The 18,125-nt window shown below is 42.7% G+C and overlaps 2 protein-coding genes and 1 pseudogene across 6 annotated transcripts in view; all 3 read left to right on the top strand.

The window, feature by feature from the left end:
- LOC112219368 (guanine nucleotide exchange factor VAV2) overlaps nt 1-18,125 on the top strand; it is a 1,336,992-nt gene that overhangs the window by 479,838 nt on the left and 839,029 nt on the right. The window lies entirely within an intron of this gene.
- LOC112226317 (riboflavin-binding protein) lies at nt 4,329-11,460 on the top strand. The gene is made up of 6 exons (XM_024390730.2): nt 4,329-4,492; nt 5,269-5,476; nt 5,641-5,734; nt 5,917-6,045; nt 6,175-6,271; nt 9,817-11,460. The coding sequence occupies exons 2-6, from the start codon at nt 5,314-5,316 to the stop codon at nt 10,186-10,188; spliced, it is 855 nt and encodes a 284-aa protein (XP_024246498.1). The 5' UTR covers nt 4,329-4,492; nt 5,269-5,313; the 3' UTR covers nt 10,189-11,460.
- LOC112226316 lies at nt 14,707-15,985 on the top strand (annotated as a pseudogene).

Raw genomic sequence — 18,125 nt, 5'->3', positions numbered from 1 at the left:
GCTTAAAATGTCTACCGCCTCCCCCAGCCAAGTCATAGGCTGGATGAATGCCAAAAGAAGATGAAAAAGACAACGAAAAAGCCTTGCTTCCCCCACTGTCGTTTTATTGAAAACAAACTTCATGTAACCATATGATATGCTCTGTTGTAGACAGAGTCCAATAATATCCCTGTTGGTTGTTTACAGACACAGTATATAGGCAATCCCATTAAGAAAATAATGGGAGGTAAGTTAGTATAGTCCTTGGCCCCATAGAGAGGGGTAACAGAGCTAGGTTGGCCTGGCCTGCTGTTGTTAGGTCACAGGCTCTTTCGGAAGGCTGTGGTGCTATCCATGGTCCTGATTTAGGTACTGGAGTAGAAGCAGTATGATGTTGTGTGGGACTTTCCTTCAGAAAATAGATTAATGGATAGCATCTCTTTGGCATGGCAGGAATCTATTGATTGATTCTGATACCTTCCAAGTGGGAAACTCGAACCTCACCTTTCTACAACAAGTTTCCAAGTCAGAAATGTTGGAGTTTCCGAGTTCCAAGGCAACTTGTCTTGAATACAACAAGAAGGTTAGAAGCATTGTCCTACATCAGATACTTTCAAGACAACTCGGAAACTCTGAACTTCTGAGTTAAAATATGGGTCTGTTTTTTGCGTAGAGCTTGAAATTGGTTGATTTTTTTTCTGAAACTTTCCAATTGGGAATCTCTGAGCTCATCTTTCCACAACGTGTTTCCAAGTCGGACATTTCTTAGTTTCCGAGTTCTGAGTTGTCTTGAATGCAGCATGATATTGGGAGAGGGACACGTGTTGTATAGGAGTGACGCCATCTGACATAAAACAATGGGTTAGTTATGCCGCGTTCAAATCATGTCGGGGACTCGTAAATATATCCTTCCTACTGGGAAAAATGCACGTGTATGATGGTATGATGTCTGGGTCCCGATCTTTCCAAAATGCTGAACTCTGCAATGCATTTCAACATTATACTGAACCATTTAAAAAGTGTCTCTCCTAACTTTCCTTTTTTTCCTCCCAATAAACTACATGGATGAATAATAATACTGTTTTTTTTTTACTATTGAGCATGACATGTTAACGTACTATTATATGGTTTGTTTTTCTATGGTCTTCATGTAGGCCTGATGGACCTCAGGTGCCATCAGGCTGAGAATAACCAACCAACCATAACAAAGTGTAATAACACAGTAGAACCACAGGGTGGAAGTCTTCAGTTGGGCTTCAAACAGATGTGCCATGCTCTACCAACTGACACACACACACGCACACACACACACGCACACACACACACACACACACACACACACTCTTTATTTTCATCACACCCAACACACCTTAATGAAACATTTTGACATTAAAGCACCCAGGTTGGTGTGACCTTTATTTACATTATTTATTTTTGAAATCCTCATCAATCTACACACAACACAATATCATGACAAAGCGAAAACAGGTTTACATTTTCGTTGCAAATGTATTGAAAAGAAGACGGGAAAAAACATATTTACACAAGTGTTTAGACTCTACAATGAGACTCTAAATTGAGCTCAGGTGCATCCTGTTTCCATTGATCATTCTTAAGATGTTTCTACAACTGGATTGGAGTCCACCTGTGGTAAATTCAATTGATTGGACATGATTTGGAAAGGCACACACCTGTCTATATAAGGTCCCACAGATGACAATGCATGTCAGAACAAAAACTAAGCCATGAGGTCGAAGGAATTATCCGTAGAGCTCCGAGACAGGATTGTGTCGAGGCACAGATCTGGGGAAGGGTTCCAAAACATTTCTGCAGCATTGAAGGTCCCCAAGAACACAGTGGCATCCATCATTCTTAAATGGAAGAAGTTTGGAAACACCAAGACTCTTCCTAGAACTAGCTGCCTGGCCAAACTGAGCCATCGGGGGAGAAGGGCCTTGGTCAGGGAGGTGACGTGACCAATAACCTGATGGTCACTCTGATAGAGCTCTTGAGTTCCTCTGTGGAGATGGGAGAACCTTCCAGAAGGACAACCATCTCTGGAGCACTCCACCAATCAGGCCTTTATGGTAGAGTGGCCAGACGGAAGTCACTCCTTAGTACAAGGCACATGACAGCCCGCTTGGAGTTTGTCGAAAGCCACCTAAAGACTCTCAGATCATGAGAAACAAGATTCTCTGATCTGATAAAACCAAGATTGAACACTTTGGCCTGAATGCCAAGCGTCACTTCTGGAGGAAACCTGTCACCATCCCTACGGTGAAGCATGATGGTGTCAGCATCATGCTGTGGGGATGTTTTTCAGCCAAGAAGACTCAAGGCTGAGTAATGGGTCTGAATACTTATGTAAATTTGATATTTCCGTTTTATACCTGTTGTTTTGTCATTATGGGGTATTGTGTGTAGATTAAGTAAAACAAACTATTACATTTAAAAAATAAATAAGGCTGTAACCTACAAAAATGCATAAAAAGTCTAGGTGTCTGAATACTTTCCAAAGGCACTGTCTGTAAAGAGTTGTAGTTTTCTTTTTTTGATCATTTAAAGTATGTAACATTATCAATATTCTGTCATTTCACAGAATATTTTTCAGATCATTTCTAGGGTCCAGTCTTCAGGAAGTAATACTCAGGCCACATTCTGTTGGCCTGGAATTCCAATCCGTCTGTATTTCACTTGTCATTGTGTGAGAGGTCAGGTTGTGTGTGGCCTCTCTTAGCTTACATAACCACACTACACAGCCTCTGCAAAGCAACACAGACTACACTAATATTTTTGATTTGTTTGGAAATTCAAAAGCGATTAGTATTTTGAGTTGTCTTCCTCTTTAGTTGTCCACAACTCTTAAACCGATCAGAAAACCAAAACAAAAGCTTAAGAAATGGATCAGTGGATCAAAGCAAAGAATGTTTTGCAATTAGTGAGACAACAAGGATCGTTACACTGTTTGCCAACTCTAGGACTGGTTCCCGGCAACCTCGCGGTTAATTAAAAACAGCAGTTCAAAGCAATGCAAATCTCTGTCCCCCATTTCATTGGTCCCTGAATAGCTCCAACACAAAGGATATCATTATTCGCTTTCTAATTGCCAAAGGGAAATTGTTTCTGTCTGCCTCTCGCCCCCTCATCCTCGTAAATAAGTGCATTGTGAACGGCCCCAGATTGTGAAACTGTCTGGTGAATTTGGGCCCATGTGAGGCAAATGTGTAGAATCCTCCTCCTATAGGATGATCTGAATCTAGGCATTCTATAGGTCTACTATACGTTATTGCTCCATTAAGCTCCATCCTTTTCTTCTATGAATACACTTGAACTCAATACTGTACAATGGACTTATATAAGACTCAAGGTATTGCACACCAATGCTACCAAAACCAATAATGGATCAGAATGTCATTATCTTATTGCCATATCTTATTGTCATTACCTTATTGCCATATCTTATTGTCATATCTTATTGTTATATCATTTCAGATTCTTGGTTTTAGGCGATCGTATCTAGGCCACAAGGAACTACATCTGCTGTGATGAGGCCAAAAGGCTCGTGACGACACAGGGAGTCTGGGGCAGGGATTAGTTGGCACCTAGTTGGTCTTAGTTGGTCTGAGGGGGAGAGAGATTACAGGACAAGAGTACAGGACAGGATGAGCACTGGGCAAAGTGTCTGTTTAGATCTCTATTCTCACCAACATAAGGTAGGTCACACAGGCCCAAACATCAAAATAAACATTGAAACAAATGTATGCCTCATTGGGGGGGGGAATGAAGTGCGGATTTTGCTGCAAGTGGCAGATTGAAGTTATTTGTGGGGCAATGGTTGTCAACAGGGAGATGTATTCCAATGCTCTCAGCATATCATACAGTATCAAATCTCATCCTTCACCTACCCTTCACACAAAGCCCTGACCTCTGGGTTTGAGGGAGGAGGGGGGACAGGTGACTCAGTACTTGAGGAGGATTCACTTATACCAAGGACAACGCCGCGCCAACATGTTCATATAGGACCAAATCAATTTGATGAATCCACTGACAACCATATCCTGGTGTTTTTCAGTAACTGGTGCTTGATAAAGAATGACAGTATGTTTGATACAGAACGACACTACCTGGACATAATATGCTCAGGCCAAATCATTTAAAGGTCATCATATTACATGGATATCTTTCTAATGTATATGATACAAATATGTGTGGTGTGTGTGTGTGTGTGTGTGTGTGTGTGTGTGTGTGTGTGTGTGTGTGTGTGTGTGTGGATTACCAGCAAGGGGAGGTAGGAGGAGGAGGTGGGGGAGGTGGCCAGGAGCTTAGATGTCCTTCTGTTAAACCAGTGAGAAACTATCGTGCTGCCCCTGGGAAGAAGAGATCATAACAAGCAATCAGCCCGGAGGAAGAGCTGCGTAGAGTGGTGCTGATTCGACGACGATTCCAAAGCTGAGGATACACGTCGCACAAGACCAAGCAGAATCAAAAGGAAAACGGTTTCTCCCACCGACAGGTAGGCTAAGGCAGGCGAGGCGTAAAGTATTTTTGTCGATAGTGGAAAATAAACAAATGGACATAGATTGCAAACTACGCAGTTGGGATGTTGTAGTGTGAAATCTTGTCATTCCCGTTATTTTGTTTAAAGCTAATCAAACATGGTTTTACAGTAGCCTATCTTTGCATTTGTTCAAGTCTTAATTATTTTCTCGTCAAATTATTAGTTGATTAGTTTGTCGGGTATGGTCATCGTTTAACTGAAAGAAAGTCAGTCATTTGTAGGTTTGTAGCTGATAGTCTCAAGTAGCCTACATACAGACGATCTACAATAACCAGCCTACATTGTTATACATCTAACAAAGCGCTTAGTAAACTCTGAAATGTGTTAAACATGTCTGTAACTCATTTTCTATAAAATACTTAAACGGAAGTTCATAAGAAAATACCATATTTATTATTTAATCAGTTGTTGTTATGCATGCTTAGCGTTATCCAATGGCTAGATAGGCTACAGCTTAATATTTCACAGGCTGTGTCATACATCACACCAATCTTTGAATCTCCTTAATTAGGCTAGATGCTCCATGGCACGTCATTGAATACAAGCTATGTTATGGACAGACTAGACAGTTTCTGATCAGTGGTGGTTGACCTTACTCCCTTTTTGAGGGAAACATTCTCTTTAGTGCTATAGGCAATAGGGAAATATTCAAATGTCACATTATTTAAAAAACTGGTCTTCGTGTTGTATGGTTCACTGAACCCGCTTTGTCTCCCGCTCCGCTGTCCAAGGTCCTGATTATAGCCGGTTAGCTGAACGTATCGCAGGTTGAAGAAATGGCTATCACGTCAAACTCCCTGCCGTTGGTCTGTGCATATTTAGCGGCTACCCTGATTGGTCGCATTTTGTGTTTGGAGGGTGCGTGTCTACAGGACGGTAGACAGAAGGCCACGCCCAGCCAGGAACCTCACCTGAAAGAGTGCACAATCTATGCCGAGAGTGAGTGAGAGCACTGTGCTTTTTAAAGACAACAACATGCATTGTCAAACCATGATAATGAGAGAAAACTGCTGTTGGAAGTTAGCTATCTAAATCCTCAATCCTCTTATGAGATGAGGTGTCTCCCCATGGTCATAATCTATCCATATCTGTTCTCTCATCAGATGCATGTTGTTCAGAGGATGACATCCAGGATCTTAATCCCATGACCAGTGAGAAGAACAGCCCCTGGGACAAGTGTGGGAAACTGAGCCCGAAGTAAGTCTGCGATTTACAGCGGCCTTTGATCATGACTAGCTGATATAACCAATATTTTCAATCTATCACATCAAAGCCAATAGCCAACAGAGACAAAACCATTGCACTGCTGGAGCAAAGAGAGTTACATGCTGTGGTCTACTCTCTCTCTCTCTCTCTCATCCATCCTTCTCTATGACCAGGTGTGAGGACTTCCTGAAGCGTGTGACCTGTTTCTACCGTTGTTCCCCTGATGCAGCCCGCTGGCCACACTCTCACCTCCAGTCCTCCATGCAGGCCGTGCCACTGTGCCACAGCTTCTGCCGTGACTGGTGAGCTCACTACAATAATCTAGGGTCCCCAATGTAAACTGTACTGAAGGCTCTACGCTAATCACATCATCCAGCAGTATCAAATGTTGATCTGTCATCTGGTCATTGCAACATAACATTTTTCTTCAGGTATGAGGCCTGCAGGATGGACATGACATGTGCTCGTAACTGGGCCAGAGACCCCAGAGGACAGAACTGCACTGGGAACTGTGTGCCATATCAGCAGGTAGGCTGTTGATTGGATGGGCAGCAGCCAGTCTCATGGGAGGGAGCCATGTTGAGTTGGCTGTATGCTGTGTTGAGCTGTGTTTTAACCTTGCTATGAATATATATATATATATTTTCTTCAAAAAGAGATATTTAGACTCAATGATTCATTTCTTTGAGGAAGTTAAGAACTGTCCTAGTCTCTTTCTCCAGCTGTTTCTCTTATGATAGAGCTGTAGGAAGATATAGAAGCCAGGCATGCAAGGCTAGGTTAGCAAAGAATCATGGTAATATAGCTGAGTCAGTGTTAGTTGTACTGGTACTGCTGGTCTCAGTGGTCAGTGAGGGGTTAAGGACACAGATCCTGGCTCAGTGGAATAAAGGAGGGACTCTGCCAGGGGCGGATTGGGACCAGAAATCAGCCCTGGCATTTCTATCAAACCTGCTATTTTCTTTCCTCGAGGCCCCCACACTGGCCCATTTTTTTCCTCGATGCCCTCACATTGGCCCATTTCTTTCCTCAAGGCCCCCATTATTAGCCAGATAATGATTATTTTGCACAAAAAAATCCAAGTTAGACAGGCCCACTGTGACAAAAAATGGTCCAGCCTGCCTGGCATTTGCCCAGAATGTCAGATGGCCAGTCCGCCCCTGTGCTCTGCTCTGTACTGTTCCACTGGACAGAGGAGGATATAAAAAGAGGCAGAGTGACCCAGGGCGTGTGCACAGCTGGGACCAGCTGCGAACCTCCCAGTCACACACAAACATGCACGCACACCAGAGGAGGCTGATGGGAGGAGATGTAGGAGGACGTGCTCATTGTAATGGCTGTATTGGAATGAATGGAATGGTACCAAACACATCAAACACATGGAAAAACAACGGTTCCATTGATTCCATTCCAGCCATTACAGTGAGCCCGTTCTCCTATAGCTCCTCCCACCAGCCCCCTCTGACACACACACACACACACACATAATCAGTGGTTGGATGTGATGATGAGAGGTGACAGGAGTGTGTGTATGTTTATGTGGAAGAGGCAGGTCAGGGAACCGCAAATATACCAAATAAAAACGTCATTATTGTGAGGCCATTCAATTAAAGTTAAGCTGTTCTGAATATGAGGGTCCTGCTACACAGAGACCTTCAAAAGACCCCAAAAGGAGGAGTCAGAATGTTTGAACAAAACAACTCGCATCTAATAGAAATATTGTTTACACAATAACAATATGTTCACAGATTTATGCTATTCATTAGTTTGACCCTTTTCTTAAGAGCAACTGACTTTGGAACTCAAATGAGGTTGGAAGCAATTTGTGTCCTGGCATTTTAATGACGGCTATTTTAATGATCTTCAGCTGTTCAAAAAACAATTAGTATGAGGTAAACAGTTTGTAGGTTAGACTGGAATGTTCCATTTGATTCCTCATCAGACAAAGGAATTGGGAAGCTAACTGCACCTCACGCATTCACATGTCCTCTCTAATCGAGATGACAATGCTTCAGTCTGCCTCAGGGCCACTGTACACAGCACAGGCAGGCTCCAAATATATACACGGAAACACATACACACAGACAAACACATGCACATTGTGCACTCACATATAGGCTACACACACACACACACACACACAAACAAACACATGCTCATTCTGTACTCACATATAGGCTACACGCACACAAACAAACACATGCACATTCTGTACTCACATATAGGCTACACACACAAACAAACACATGCACATATTGCATTCCCACATAAGCTAGACACACACACAAAAACATTTGTACATGCACACACACGTACACACCATGAAAACGTCCCCCTGGCCCTTCTCCCAGGCTCCTGTCCATCTTCTCACTGGCCACAGCAATGGGCTTCTTAACATCATCAACAAGGAAACCAACACTCTCTTCACGCTCTCCACTCAAACACTGGTTCTGAAGTGGGCAGTGACTCTGCACTAACATGCCCACAGACTGGCAAGCCTGTGTTGCGATAACAGCAGGTTGACATTTATTGGGATGAATCTTATCCTTAAGGCAGAACTGAGCGATTTCCTCTAGATTCAGCCAACGGCAAAGTATTTGCTATATTGTAAAAATGAATGAAAACAAATGTAAGGTCAGGGTTAGTCACATGACCATGGCCACCCCAGGAGAGGAGGCTAGTAATAAGACCAGCTAGTAGCTATCTGCTGCACAGCAACAGCGCTGTCCTTTTAACACAGTCAATATAGCAGTGCTTCCTAAATGTTTTGGGTGACTCATTCACTCCTTATCCCACAGACAGACAGACAGACAGACAGGGTGAGAGGAGAGGAGAGGAGAGGAGAGGAGAGGAGAGGAGAGGAGAGGAGAGGAGAGGAGAGGAGAGGAGAGGAGAGGAGAGGAGACGAGAGAGACGAGAGGAGAGAGACGAGAGGAGAGGAGAGGAGAGGAGAGACGAGACGAGAGGAGAGGACGAGATGATGAGAGAGGGAGTGAGGAGTGAGAGGAGAGGGAGAGTGGGGAGAGAGGAGAGGAGGAGAGAGGAGAGGGGGGGGGAGAGAGAGGAGGAGGGAGGAGAGGATAGAGGAGGAGAGGAGAGGGGGAAAAGGAGAGGGGGAGAGGAGAGGGGAGGGAGGAGAGAGGAGACGGGGAGAGGAGAGAGGGGAGGGGGGAGAGGGGAGAGTGGGGAGGGATGAGAGAGGAGAGGGAGAGGAGAGAGGAGAGGGGGAGGCAGGAGGGAGGGGAGAGGAGGGAGGAGAGAGGAGAGGAGAGGAGAGTTGTAATCGTAGCACTTCTTACAAAGTGGGGATGACTCACTCCCCAGAGAATCAGAGCTTACAGATATAGGCTCTTCATTTGACCTATATTGTCAAAGCAAAATAATCATTCAGCAACAGGATTTAAGTGCTTAGTCCATAATGTAGCTGGAGCTGTGGTTAAGCTATTATCTGGCCAAAAGTAGGCTACATGAAAAGTGTAATACTGTTAACATAATTGTCTGTTAGATTGGGTTTTCAGTTCATTTATCTAAATAACAAAGCTCATCTGCATTGCTCGGGGTACAGGAAAATTCTCAGCAACAAAGAGTGATCAAATTAAGAACCTACATCTGTAAATATGTAGACCCACGGTGTCACTACCATTCTACTAATAAGCTTTTCCAATATCAAGCTTTTCTGAGAAATGTAGACTTAATTATGTTTTTTTTGGCCCTAAAACCTGAATTTGGATTAAAGTGAAGGGAAAAACATGTTTATTTCTCTCTATCAGCTGGCTTTTAGATGACAGATGAAGCATGACCTTGTGTGCTGCTCCCCCGTGTCTCTAAAAGCCTTTCTCTGTATGATGAGGGCACTAATGGATGGGTGAGAGAGGGGTGGGAGTGGCAGCTGCTGCCTGGCAAAGGCTTTGTTCTGTTTTTTTCAGAAAAGGTACACCTTTGTGTAACCAATAGTCCCAATTAAAACGAGTGCCTTAATCAGAGGTATACTTTGCAACACACAGAACAGATAAGGGTCATATTGAATCTAATGTCAAACTACACCTCCAATGATTTGCTCTTTGCTACCACAGATGTACCAGCACGGCCGGGACCTGTGTGAGAGCCTGTGGGGGGACGCCTTCATGACGGTGGAGGATGAGGATGAGGAACGGGAGGGGGGTGAGGGTATTAGCAATGGTAATGGTGGACGTCCCTGTGGATGCCTGACCCTCAGCCCCTCGGACAGGGAGGTGATCGCTGCCCTCAGGGCCCTGGAGGAAGACCCAGAGGAGCTGGACACCACCAAGAGTAGCTTGCCTCAGTATCGTGCCCCCTGCCACACGCAGCCCCATACCAAGCCTGCCACACTGCCCCTGCAGGCGCGGAGGAGCAACGGCAACATTGTGATGCGGAAACGCTCTGTCGTGGTGGATGATGTGGAGGGTAGTGGGAGTGGGCTGTAGATGAACTGACAGAATCTGATCTCGGAATCTGTAGCTCTGTCCCCAAGCTGGGGTTGTCATATCTTGCTCCTATAACTAACCTTACCTCACATACTGTACCTCTCATGACACACCATTATAACCCATCAATCAAATGTTGCTTAGAGACGCTCCATGTTTTGAAGTAATACCAAACATATACATCATTATGACATGACACGCCTTTAACACTGTGTAAATAATGTACGAATAGTGACATTGACCGTAACATTATTCTGAAAGGTAAAACAATCAACAGCTAACATCAAAGTGTATGACATCATGTTGTATTACAGTCTGTTGTTACATGGTACTTGGCCCGGGGACTGCAGTTGAGAATTAGCCGGCTGACTAAAACTTTTATACAGTAGTAATGTTGATTAATGTCCCCTGTCCCTGTAAAAGTAAATGTAATAAAGTAAAGTAGTTGCTAAAACAGGTGACAACATTCATGATCGCCATCAATGTTTGGCATGTAATTGTCAGTCATGTAAGCTGATTATAAACATATGTAGTCTTGCAGCTACATTAGTAGGCCTACAAATGAAAATATCTATCATCTTGTGAGGTGCCTGGGACTGCCTCGGTGCATATCATACTGTAGAGTTGTGTTTACCCATCAGTGGACTGCAGTAGTTTCTAAACTGTATTGTGTAACTATGCCATCAGACTAGGCATACAGGAGATATATACGTATCCATACTGAAGCGTCCAAAATTCCTCTATTCCTCTATCCTAAACACCTTTTTTTAGACATACCTGTACAACTGTCAACATGCTTGGCATATTTAACTGTCGTGATATAACGTAATGTACTACTGTTTTCTTGTCATGAAATGTTTGAGAGTGGAGGAGGGAGGTAGGGTGTGTGTGGTGCACAGCCACATCATTAGAGTGGTTGCCATCCTGCAACCATAGGAGTCAGATGTAAAAAAAAAATTATGAAGTATTCTTTAGAGCTGGAGGAAGTCTTGAATTTCAGAAAGAGAATCTGCGCAAAGGACAGACTTAGACTGCTGATGTAGAAACATGACTCATGCCAGTAAGGCTTTTGTGTTAGTATGATAATGCATCGGAACTCTATCCAGGCAATGTCATTCAAAATGCTGTGAAGTAGAATTAGAGCCAAACTCTATAGAATGTCTATAGAATGGAGGACCAAAAGGGAACCTGTTTGTCTGAGTGTGACATGAATACCTATTTGGGGTTCTTTTGTTTCTTGACATCCTCAATAAACACTGGATTTCAAAATCATTCCATTGGTATTTTCTATTGTGTTGTTATTAGAGCCATTGCCAGATCAAAATAGCAAATACGTGCAAATTCTGTGTTCTCCATATGCAGCACTGTCCAACCGTTTGACCTGTCACCTCAGGATAAGAACACTGTGTATTCCAGGGATGATGTCATCACCCAACACGGCCGAAGGGTCGGTCCACCTCTGACGTTCTCACCAGTCCAGCTCAAGCAGGCAGACAGCTTGACAGTTTGATTATGGGAGTGAATAAAAATAGTATATGCATTGTTCAAATTACAAAGGCACCACATCAGAGGTTAAAGCCATCAATATGGTTGTTTTTGTGACACTCAAATTAGTAGTTTGTGTGTGTGTGTGTGTGTGTGTGTGTGTGTGTGTGTGTGTGTGTGTGTGTGTGTGTGTGTGTGTGTGTGTGTGTGTGTGTGCGCGTGCATACGTGCGTGTGTGTGCGCGCGTGTGTATGTGTGTGTGCAATTGCAGCCTGCTCCACCCTCTCCAATTCTCCTGCCTATTATCAAGGCACACTCCCTTCGTTCTTCTGTATAATTCCTAGGATTGATAGATCATGTTTCTGCCCATGTACAGTACATTACGGGGAGAATATAAATATGTACAAGCAACTGCCAAAATAATGGAAACACTTGAATAAATGAGGGATTCAAAGGATATTGAAAGCAGATACTTCCACACAGGTGTGGTTCCTGAGTTAATTAAGCATTTTAACATCCCATCATTCTGGGCAGGCCATTATTTTGGATAGCATAGCTATTCCCCCATAGGATGACAATGCCCCTATCCACAGGGCACGAGTAGTCAATGAATGGTTTGATTAGCATGAAAATGATGGAAATCATATGCCATGGCCTTCTCAGTCAACAGATCTCATCCCAAATTGAACACTTATGGGAGATTATGGAGTGATGCCTGAGACAGCATTTTCCACCACAGTCAACAAAACACCAAATGATGGACTTTCTTGTGGAAGAATGGTGTTGCATCCCTCCAATAGAGATCCAGACACTTGTATAATCTTTGCCAAGGTTTATTGAAGCTGTTCTGGCTCGTGGTGCCCAACGCCCTATTAAGACACTTTATGTGGGTGGTGTTTCCTTTATTCTGCCAGTTACCTGTAGCTCTATATCATTTTACACAGCGGGTCTGTAGACTCTGACAGGCCTGTTTTTTTCCCTTTGCGCTTTATTAAAAATATTGTCAAGGGGCAGTGTCATTGAACTCCAGCAGTAGAATACATTGCTTGTCAAATCATTGTTCAAAATCATTAGGCCTGTCTATGCTTTATTGCTTAAAGGTCTAAGCCGCTGATACCATGGATCATTTAGCTATTTGATATTTGATTTAGAATTGTATATTGAATTTGGCCTTTACTACTATAGCCCATAGAAACACGTTGAATTACGCATTCATAAATGGCAACAACAAAATAGAGTCCAAAAATAAATCACATGGAATAAGGTTTTGAAGTGTCTGTCCTAAAAGATGATACATAATAATTGTAGTCAGAAGACACTATTTTTTGTTTTTTGTTTTTTAATTTGACCCCCTTTTCTCCCCAATTTCGTGGTATCCAATTGTTACTATCTTGTCTCATCGCTTCAACTCCCGTACGGGCTCGGGAGAGACGAAGGTTGAAAGTCATGCGTCCTCCGATACACAACCCAACCAAGCCGCACTACTTCTTAACACAGCGCACATCCAACCCGGAAGCCAGCCGCACCAATGTGTGGAGGAAACACCGTGCACCTGGCAACCTTGGTTAGCGCGCACAATTTTGACATTTCTGTGCATTCTCGACAATCGCTAATCAACATCGAAAAATAGCACGTTTTTCTGCGAACCTGCACATCATCATCTTCTGTCTTTCGTGGCATCAATGTGATTGGTTATGACAGGGGAATCGGTGGTCCAGTAGTCTAGTGTATGTCAAGCGATCCTGGGGAGCTTTGTGTTCACATTGTCCTAAAAAATGGGAACAGGACTATAAAATTTAAGCGAACCTGAACTCAGACCAACGAGTTCGGTTCGCTTTCTTTGAGGTCCTTTGGAGTATTCACACTACACAAAATAATAAGCGAACCGCACTGAGTTCACAAAAATCGGATGGCAGTCTTTCTGACGCTTTTGCGCAAAATAGTTAACAACATCATCTGGATATGTATGCAACAAAAGTTCAACATTCAGCTTCTGCTACCATTTCTGTCAACGCATACAGTTTGACGCATACGTTCGATAAATCCAGCATATGCACCACACCGAACGCACTGCAACTGCCTCTGCAACGCAATGCTGCAAGGCAAACGCAGCGTTTCATTGGAAATTAATGTAATTGTCGCCACCAGACAATTTACATTGACCCCCCTCCCTTTTGTACAGTTGTTGTTCTCGGCACATGTGACTAATAAAGTTTGACTTGATTTGATGAATCCTGGTGTACCAAAATGCAATGACATGGTGTGTTCGAAGCATGAATCCTTGATGGGTGCACATCCCGGTCTATAGTTATACATGAAATGCCATGTTCACTTGCTGGTCGGAACTAGGAAACTCAGACATTTTTCTGAAATGTGAACTATACTTAACAAAAATATAAACACAACATGCAGAAATGTTAAAAATGTTACTGAGTTAAAATCAATTGAAATAACATCATTAGGGCCTATCTATAGATTTCACATGACTGGGCAGCCATGGGTGAACCTTGGAGGCAGTGGTGTAAAGTACTTTAAAGTACTACTTAAGTAGTTTTTGTTGGGGTATCTGTACTTTACTTTTTTTGGGGGGCTACTTTACTTAACTACATTCCAAACGAAAATGGAGGCAGTGGTGTAAAGTACTTTAAAGTACTACTTAAGTAGTTTTTGTTGGGGTATCTGTACTTTACTTTTTTTTTTTTGGGGGGGCGACGTTTGCTACTTTTCACTTAACTACATTCCAAACGAAAATAATGTACTTTTTACTCCATACATTTTCTCTGACACCCAAAAGTACTCAATTTTCCAGGAAGTCTCGCGATGTTGTGTCTCGGTTTAGAAACTGTGCTATACATTTTCCACGATCTGTTGCCACTTGATTGTGCACTTTCTTTGACACAAACTCAGACACCTGTACTATTTCTTATTACTTGTGTGGCGGTGACCTAAGAAAGTAGCAATAGCATGTGTACCTCTACACTCTACTGACAGTCAAACTGACACTATCAAACTGCTGACAGACAAGGTGGAGTAGGCTAGACTGTAGAGAGGGGTAATAGATCAGACAACCTAAGCTAGTTTGGTTGTTGGCTGTGTGAACTGCAGTGTTATTTTATTAGGCTATTGTAGACTACACGTTTTATCTTACAATGTTTGGAATGCAGTAGATTGATAGAAGAACAGTTTAATGTTTAATACTAGCTTTATCTCTACCAAACTCTTATCTGAAGTTCATGTTTCATGCGCTGTCCAGGTCTTTCTCCCCCTCCTGTGCAGGATCAACACAGAGAGGAAAGACCAAGGTCTGGGCCCTATGAAGATCTCTCCGCTGGCTGACCCCCCCCCCAGGCCATCTCCAGGGACTACGGAGTGCTGAAGGAGGATGAGGGCATAGCCTACAGGTCTGTTACCAAGCTCTGGGACAAGTCTTATAATCCTATTTTCTCTCTCTCTCTCTCTCACTCTCACTCTCACACTCACTCACTCACTCACTCACTCACTCACTCACTCACTCACTCTCACACTCACTCACTCACTCACTCACTCACTGCCCATTTCCTGACCTTTATAAAGTGCTCAGCCCTAAACCTGTTCTAACCTTCCTCCAAACTGCCCAGAGGTCTGTTTGTGATTGATGACAAGGGCATCCCGAGACAGATCCCCATCAACGACCTGCCAGTGGGGTGCTCTGTGGATGAGACACTGCACCTGGTGCAGGCCTTCCAGCACACTGACAAGTTTGGAGAGGATGAGAGGAGGAGGGGACAGAGAACAAGTTGGGCATTTAGAGTAGGATGTGCAGACATCTCAGGACATGGCAGGAAACTCATATTGTTAGGCACCAATAGACCTCCATTGTATGCACTCTAGTGCTACTTGACCTCTAGCCCCTCTTCAGCTCAGTTCCCATTCTTATTAGAATATACAGTACATTTAGTGAGCAAATGTGTTTGATATACACTGTATGTTCACAGGGCAGATGTGTGACTTGATGTTTCTCTTTACAGTGTGCCCAGCAGGATGGAGACCAGGGAGAGACACCATCGTCCCAAACGTCCAGAAGAGCAAGGAGTTTTTCTCCAAACAGAACTGATCCATCCACACCTCCTTAGAGGTGCTACATTTATACAGGGTACTAACTGAGCACTTACTGTTAGCTGGATCGCTGACTGACTGAGTCTGCTGATCGCATTGATTCTGTGTAAACTACACTGTCAGTGGGGATGTGTTTTGTGAGAATTCAAACAGTGCTATGTGAGTATTTTGTTGATGAACTTGAATGTTAATAAAAAAAAAACAGAATTTATAGCTACATTTTTCTCTAGTTTTGTAGTGATGAGGCATTTGGAAGTTGCTTTTGCCTTTTTAAAGAAAATATAATTTAAAACCAAGTGTTTTATTCAGTACTTTTCTATTGGAGTATGACATTAACACTGGTATAGAGTTAATAGTAAGCTTTAGTTACCAACCACTAGATGGTGCTATGCACACATTCAACAAGCAATGTCTCTGTTTTTCTGGAACACTGGTTTTGTTTATTGATATGATACAAACAAAATAGTTTTAAAGAGCAACTGCCCCTAAAAAACAACTTCTCATTTAGAAAACAGCCTGTGGCATCGAGTCAGATACATTTATTCTGCTGTCTAAATGTAGTATAATGTGTAAATAGAATCATTTTGGTCGTAGTCTCATCCAAAACTGAGTTTTGTGGGACTTGTGGGCATGACTGCATCACAATGTAAACGAAGGTTGTTTGTTTCAATCCTGCCCACAGCTGGCAGCACACAAGTAATCATTCATTAGGAGTGCAGCTGCATGTGACCCCGATTGTCATGACTGTGCTTGGGTTGACTTTGGATTAACTGTACCAATGGGGCTAGTTGGAGACCATTGCTAAATTACACAATGTACATGGGACAATATGATAAAATTCCAATAGCTGCAAATTTCAATGACTTAAACACCTCAAACCAACTATAAATTGTAGAAATGATAATACAAAAATGTAAAGCATGACGAGAACTAAAAGGTGTACAACATGAAAATATTCACATTTACATTGGGGACTGTCAATAAATTACACAATTTGCCCTAACCAACCTTGCCACAGTCGGACACCAGTCGGCTGAAGCTAATTGGCAAAATAGTTTGGTTAACTCATCCCACCTGCGAACACACACACATCAAACCACACCCTGATATCAACTCATACTTTGAATTCAGTCATGGCCGTTAGCATTTCTTAATTAACCTCATCTAAAACGAGGCCAGATCAGGAAGTGTAGTTGCCCTTTTAAAGATTTTATATTATAATATATTATAAACATCCTCTATTTTTGAATGACCCCACTTGTTATGACCAAACTGCTTCTTGTATCTCCCAGGGTGATAGTGAGCCCTGCATGTCTCAGAATAGGTTATAATCTGTTCCCTGTGTTCCAGAGGTCATTCATGTTGAGCTGCACACTTTACACTGCATGTCAACTCCATTCTATTACAACTTAACTCACTCCTCTGGTGACACATGGGACTGAGAAACCAGACATTATGTATACTCCTACTTATCACAAATTGACTGTCTTTAAAAGATTATGGGATTACCTCTCTCGGTTTGAGATAGATGGAAAAAGCTTGTAGTAGTGTTTTAGGTCTTCAATAGGAATCGTCTATGTCGCCTTTACATACACATTCAGCATGCAAAAGCCCATTCAATCTGCATTGTCCTACGTAGGCCTAAATGTCTCTGAAATGAGTTATGTAATTATTGAAAGAAGCTCAGATGGCCATGGTGAGGTGGGAGGAATATGTATGATGCGAGAGAAATGTGGGAGATGGAGCAAGAGAGTGAGGCCTGTAGGAGTGAAAGGGGGCTAGAGAGGAGGAAAATAAACCCACCCCAGATCTTCATACATCATCACCTGCATCACAGATGTTCCCACAGACACTGATGGTTGTGGGCTGTGGTAGCGAGAAGCTGAAATGGGCAGGTTGTGCGTGTGTATTTATACATATTGTGTAGGCCTATACATAAATAGCCATGTTAACATCATGTTTTTATGTATTTCCCCCTTGGTGGGATCTGAGAAATCAAGTATCCAAAAAACATTGTTCCATCTGGCAATGGAACATTTACGTTCCCACCAATGTGTTAAGAAGTGAAAACAATAGAAGAGTACAAGAAATTGTTATAGGAGAGAGAAGGGTTCAAATAGGACACCTTAGCTCTTGACTATCACATTTTAATTATGTATGTGTTATAACAAAATAAAAAATAAATACATCTTTTACTAAAACACAGAAACTGCACTTGTTTTTCTGAATACTAGTAGGACTATTTAAACTGAAAGATACACAAATGGAATACACGTAGGTGTCGTAGCTGATATTTTCCATATTGGGGCATAAAAAAAATAAAAAAAGATTTCTCTCTCCAAAACAGCTGAGGTGAG

This window comes from Oncorhynchus tshawytscha, linkage group LG20 (genome assembly GCF_018296145.1).
Source record: "Oncorhynchus tshawytscha isolate Ot180627B linkage group LG20, Otsh_v2.0, whole genome shotgun sequence".
In the NCBI taxonomy this organism is placed as follows: domain Eukaryota; kingdom Metazoa; phylum Chordata; class Actinopteri; order Salmoniformes; family Salmonidae; genus Oncorhynchus; species Oncorhynchus tshawytscha.
The sequence above is the reverse complement of the archived record's forward strand: the minus strand, read 5'-3'. Positions and strand labels throughout refer to the sequence as shown.

What these genes read in the sequence shown, in the direction of transcription:
- LOC112226317 (XM_024390730.2), top strand. Translation starts at nt 5,314, where the DNA reads ATGGCTATCACGTCAAACTCCCTGCCGTTGGTCTGTGCATATTTAGCG. An exon ending in CACAGCTTCTGCCGTGACTG is followed by an intron (nt 6,046 to 6,174) that starts GTGAGCTCACTA and finishes ATTTTTCTTCAG; the next exon opens with GTATGAGGCCTGCAGGATGG. An exon ending in ACTGTGTGCCATATCAGCAG is followed by an intron (nt 6,272 to 9,816) that starts GTAGGCTGTTGA and finishes TTGCTACCACAG; the next exon opens with ATGTACCAGCACGGCCGGGA.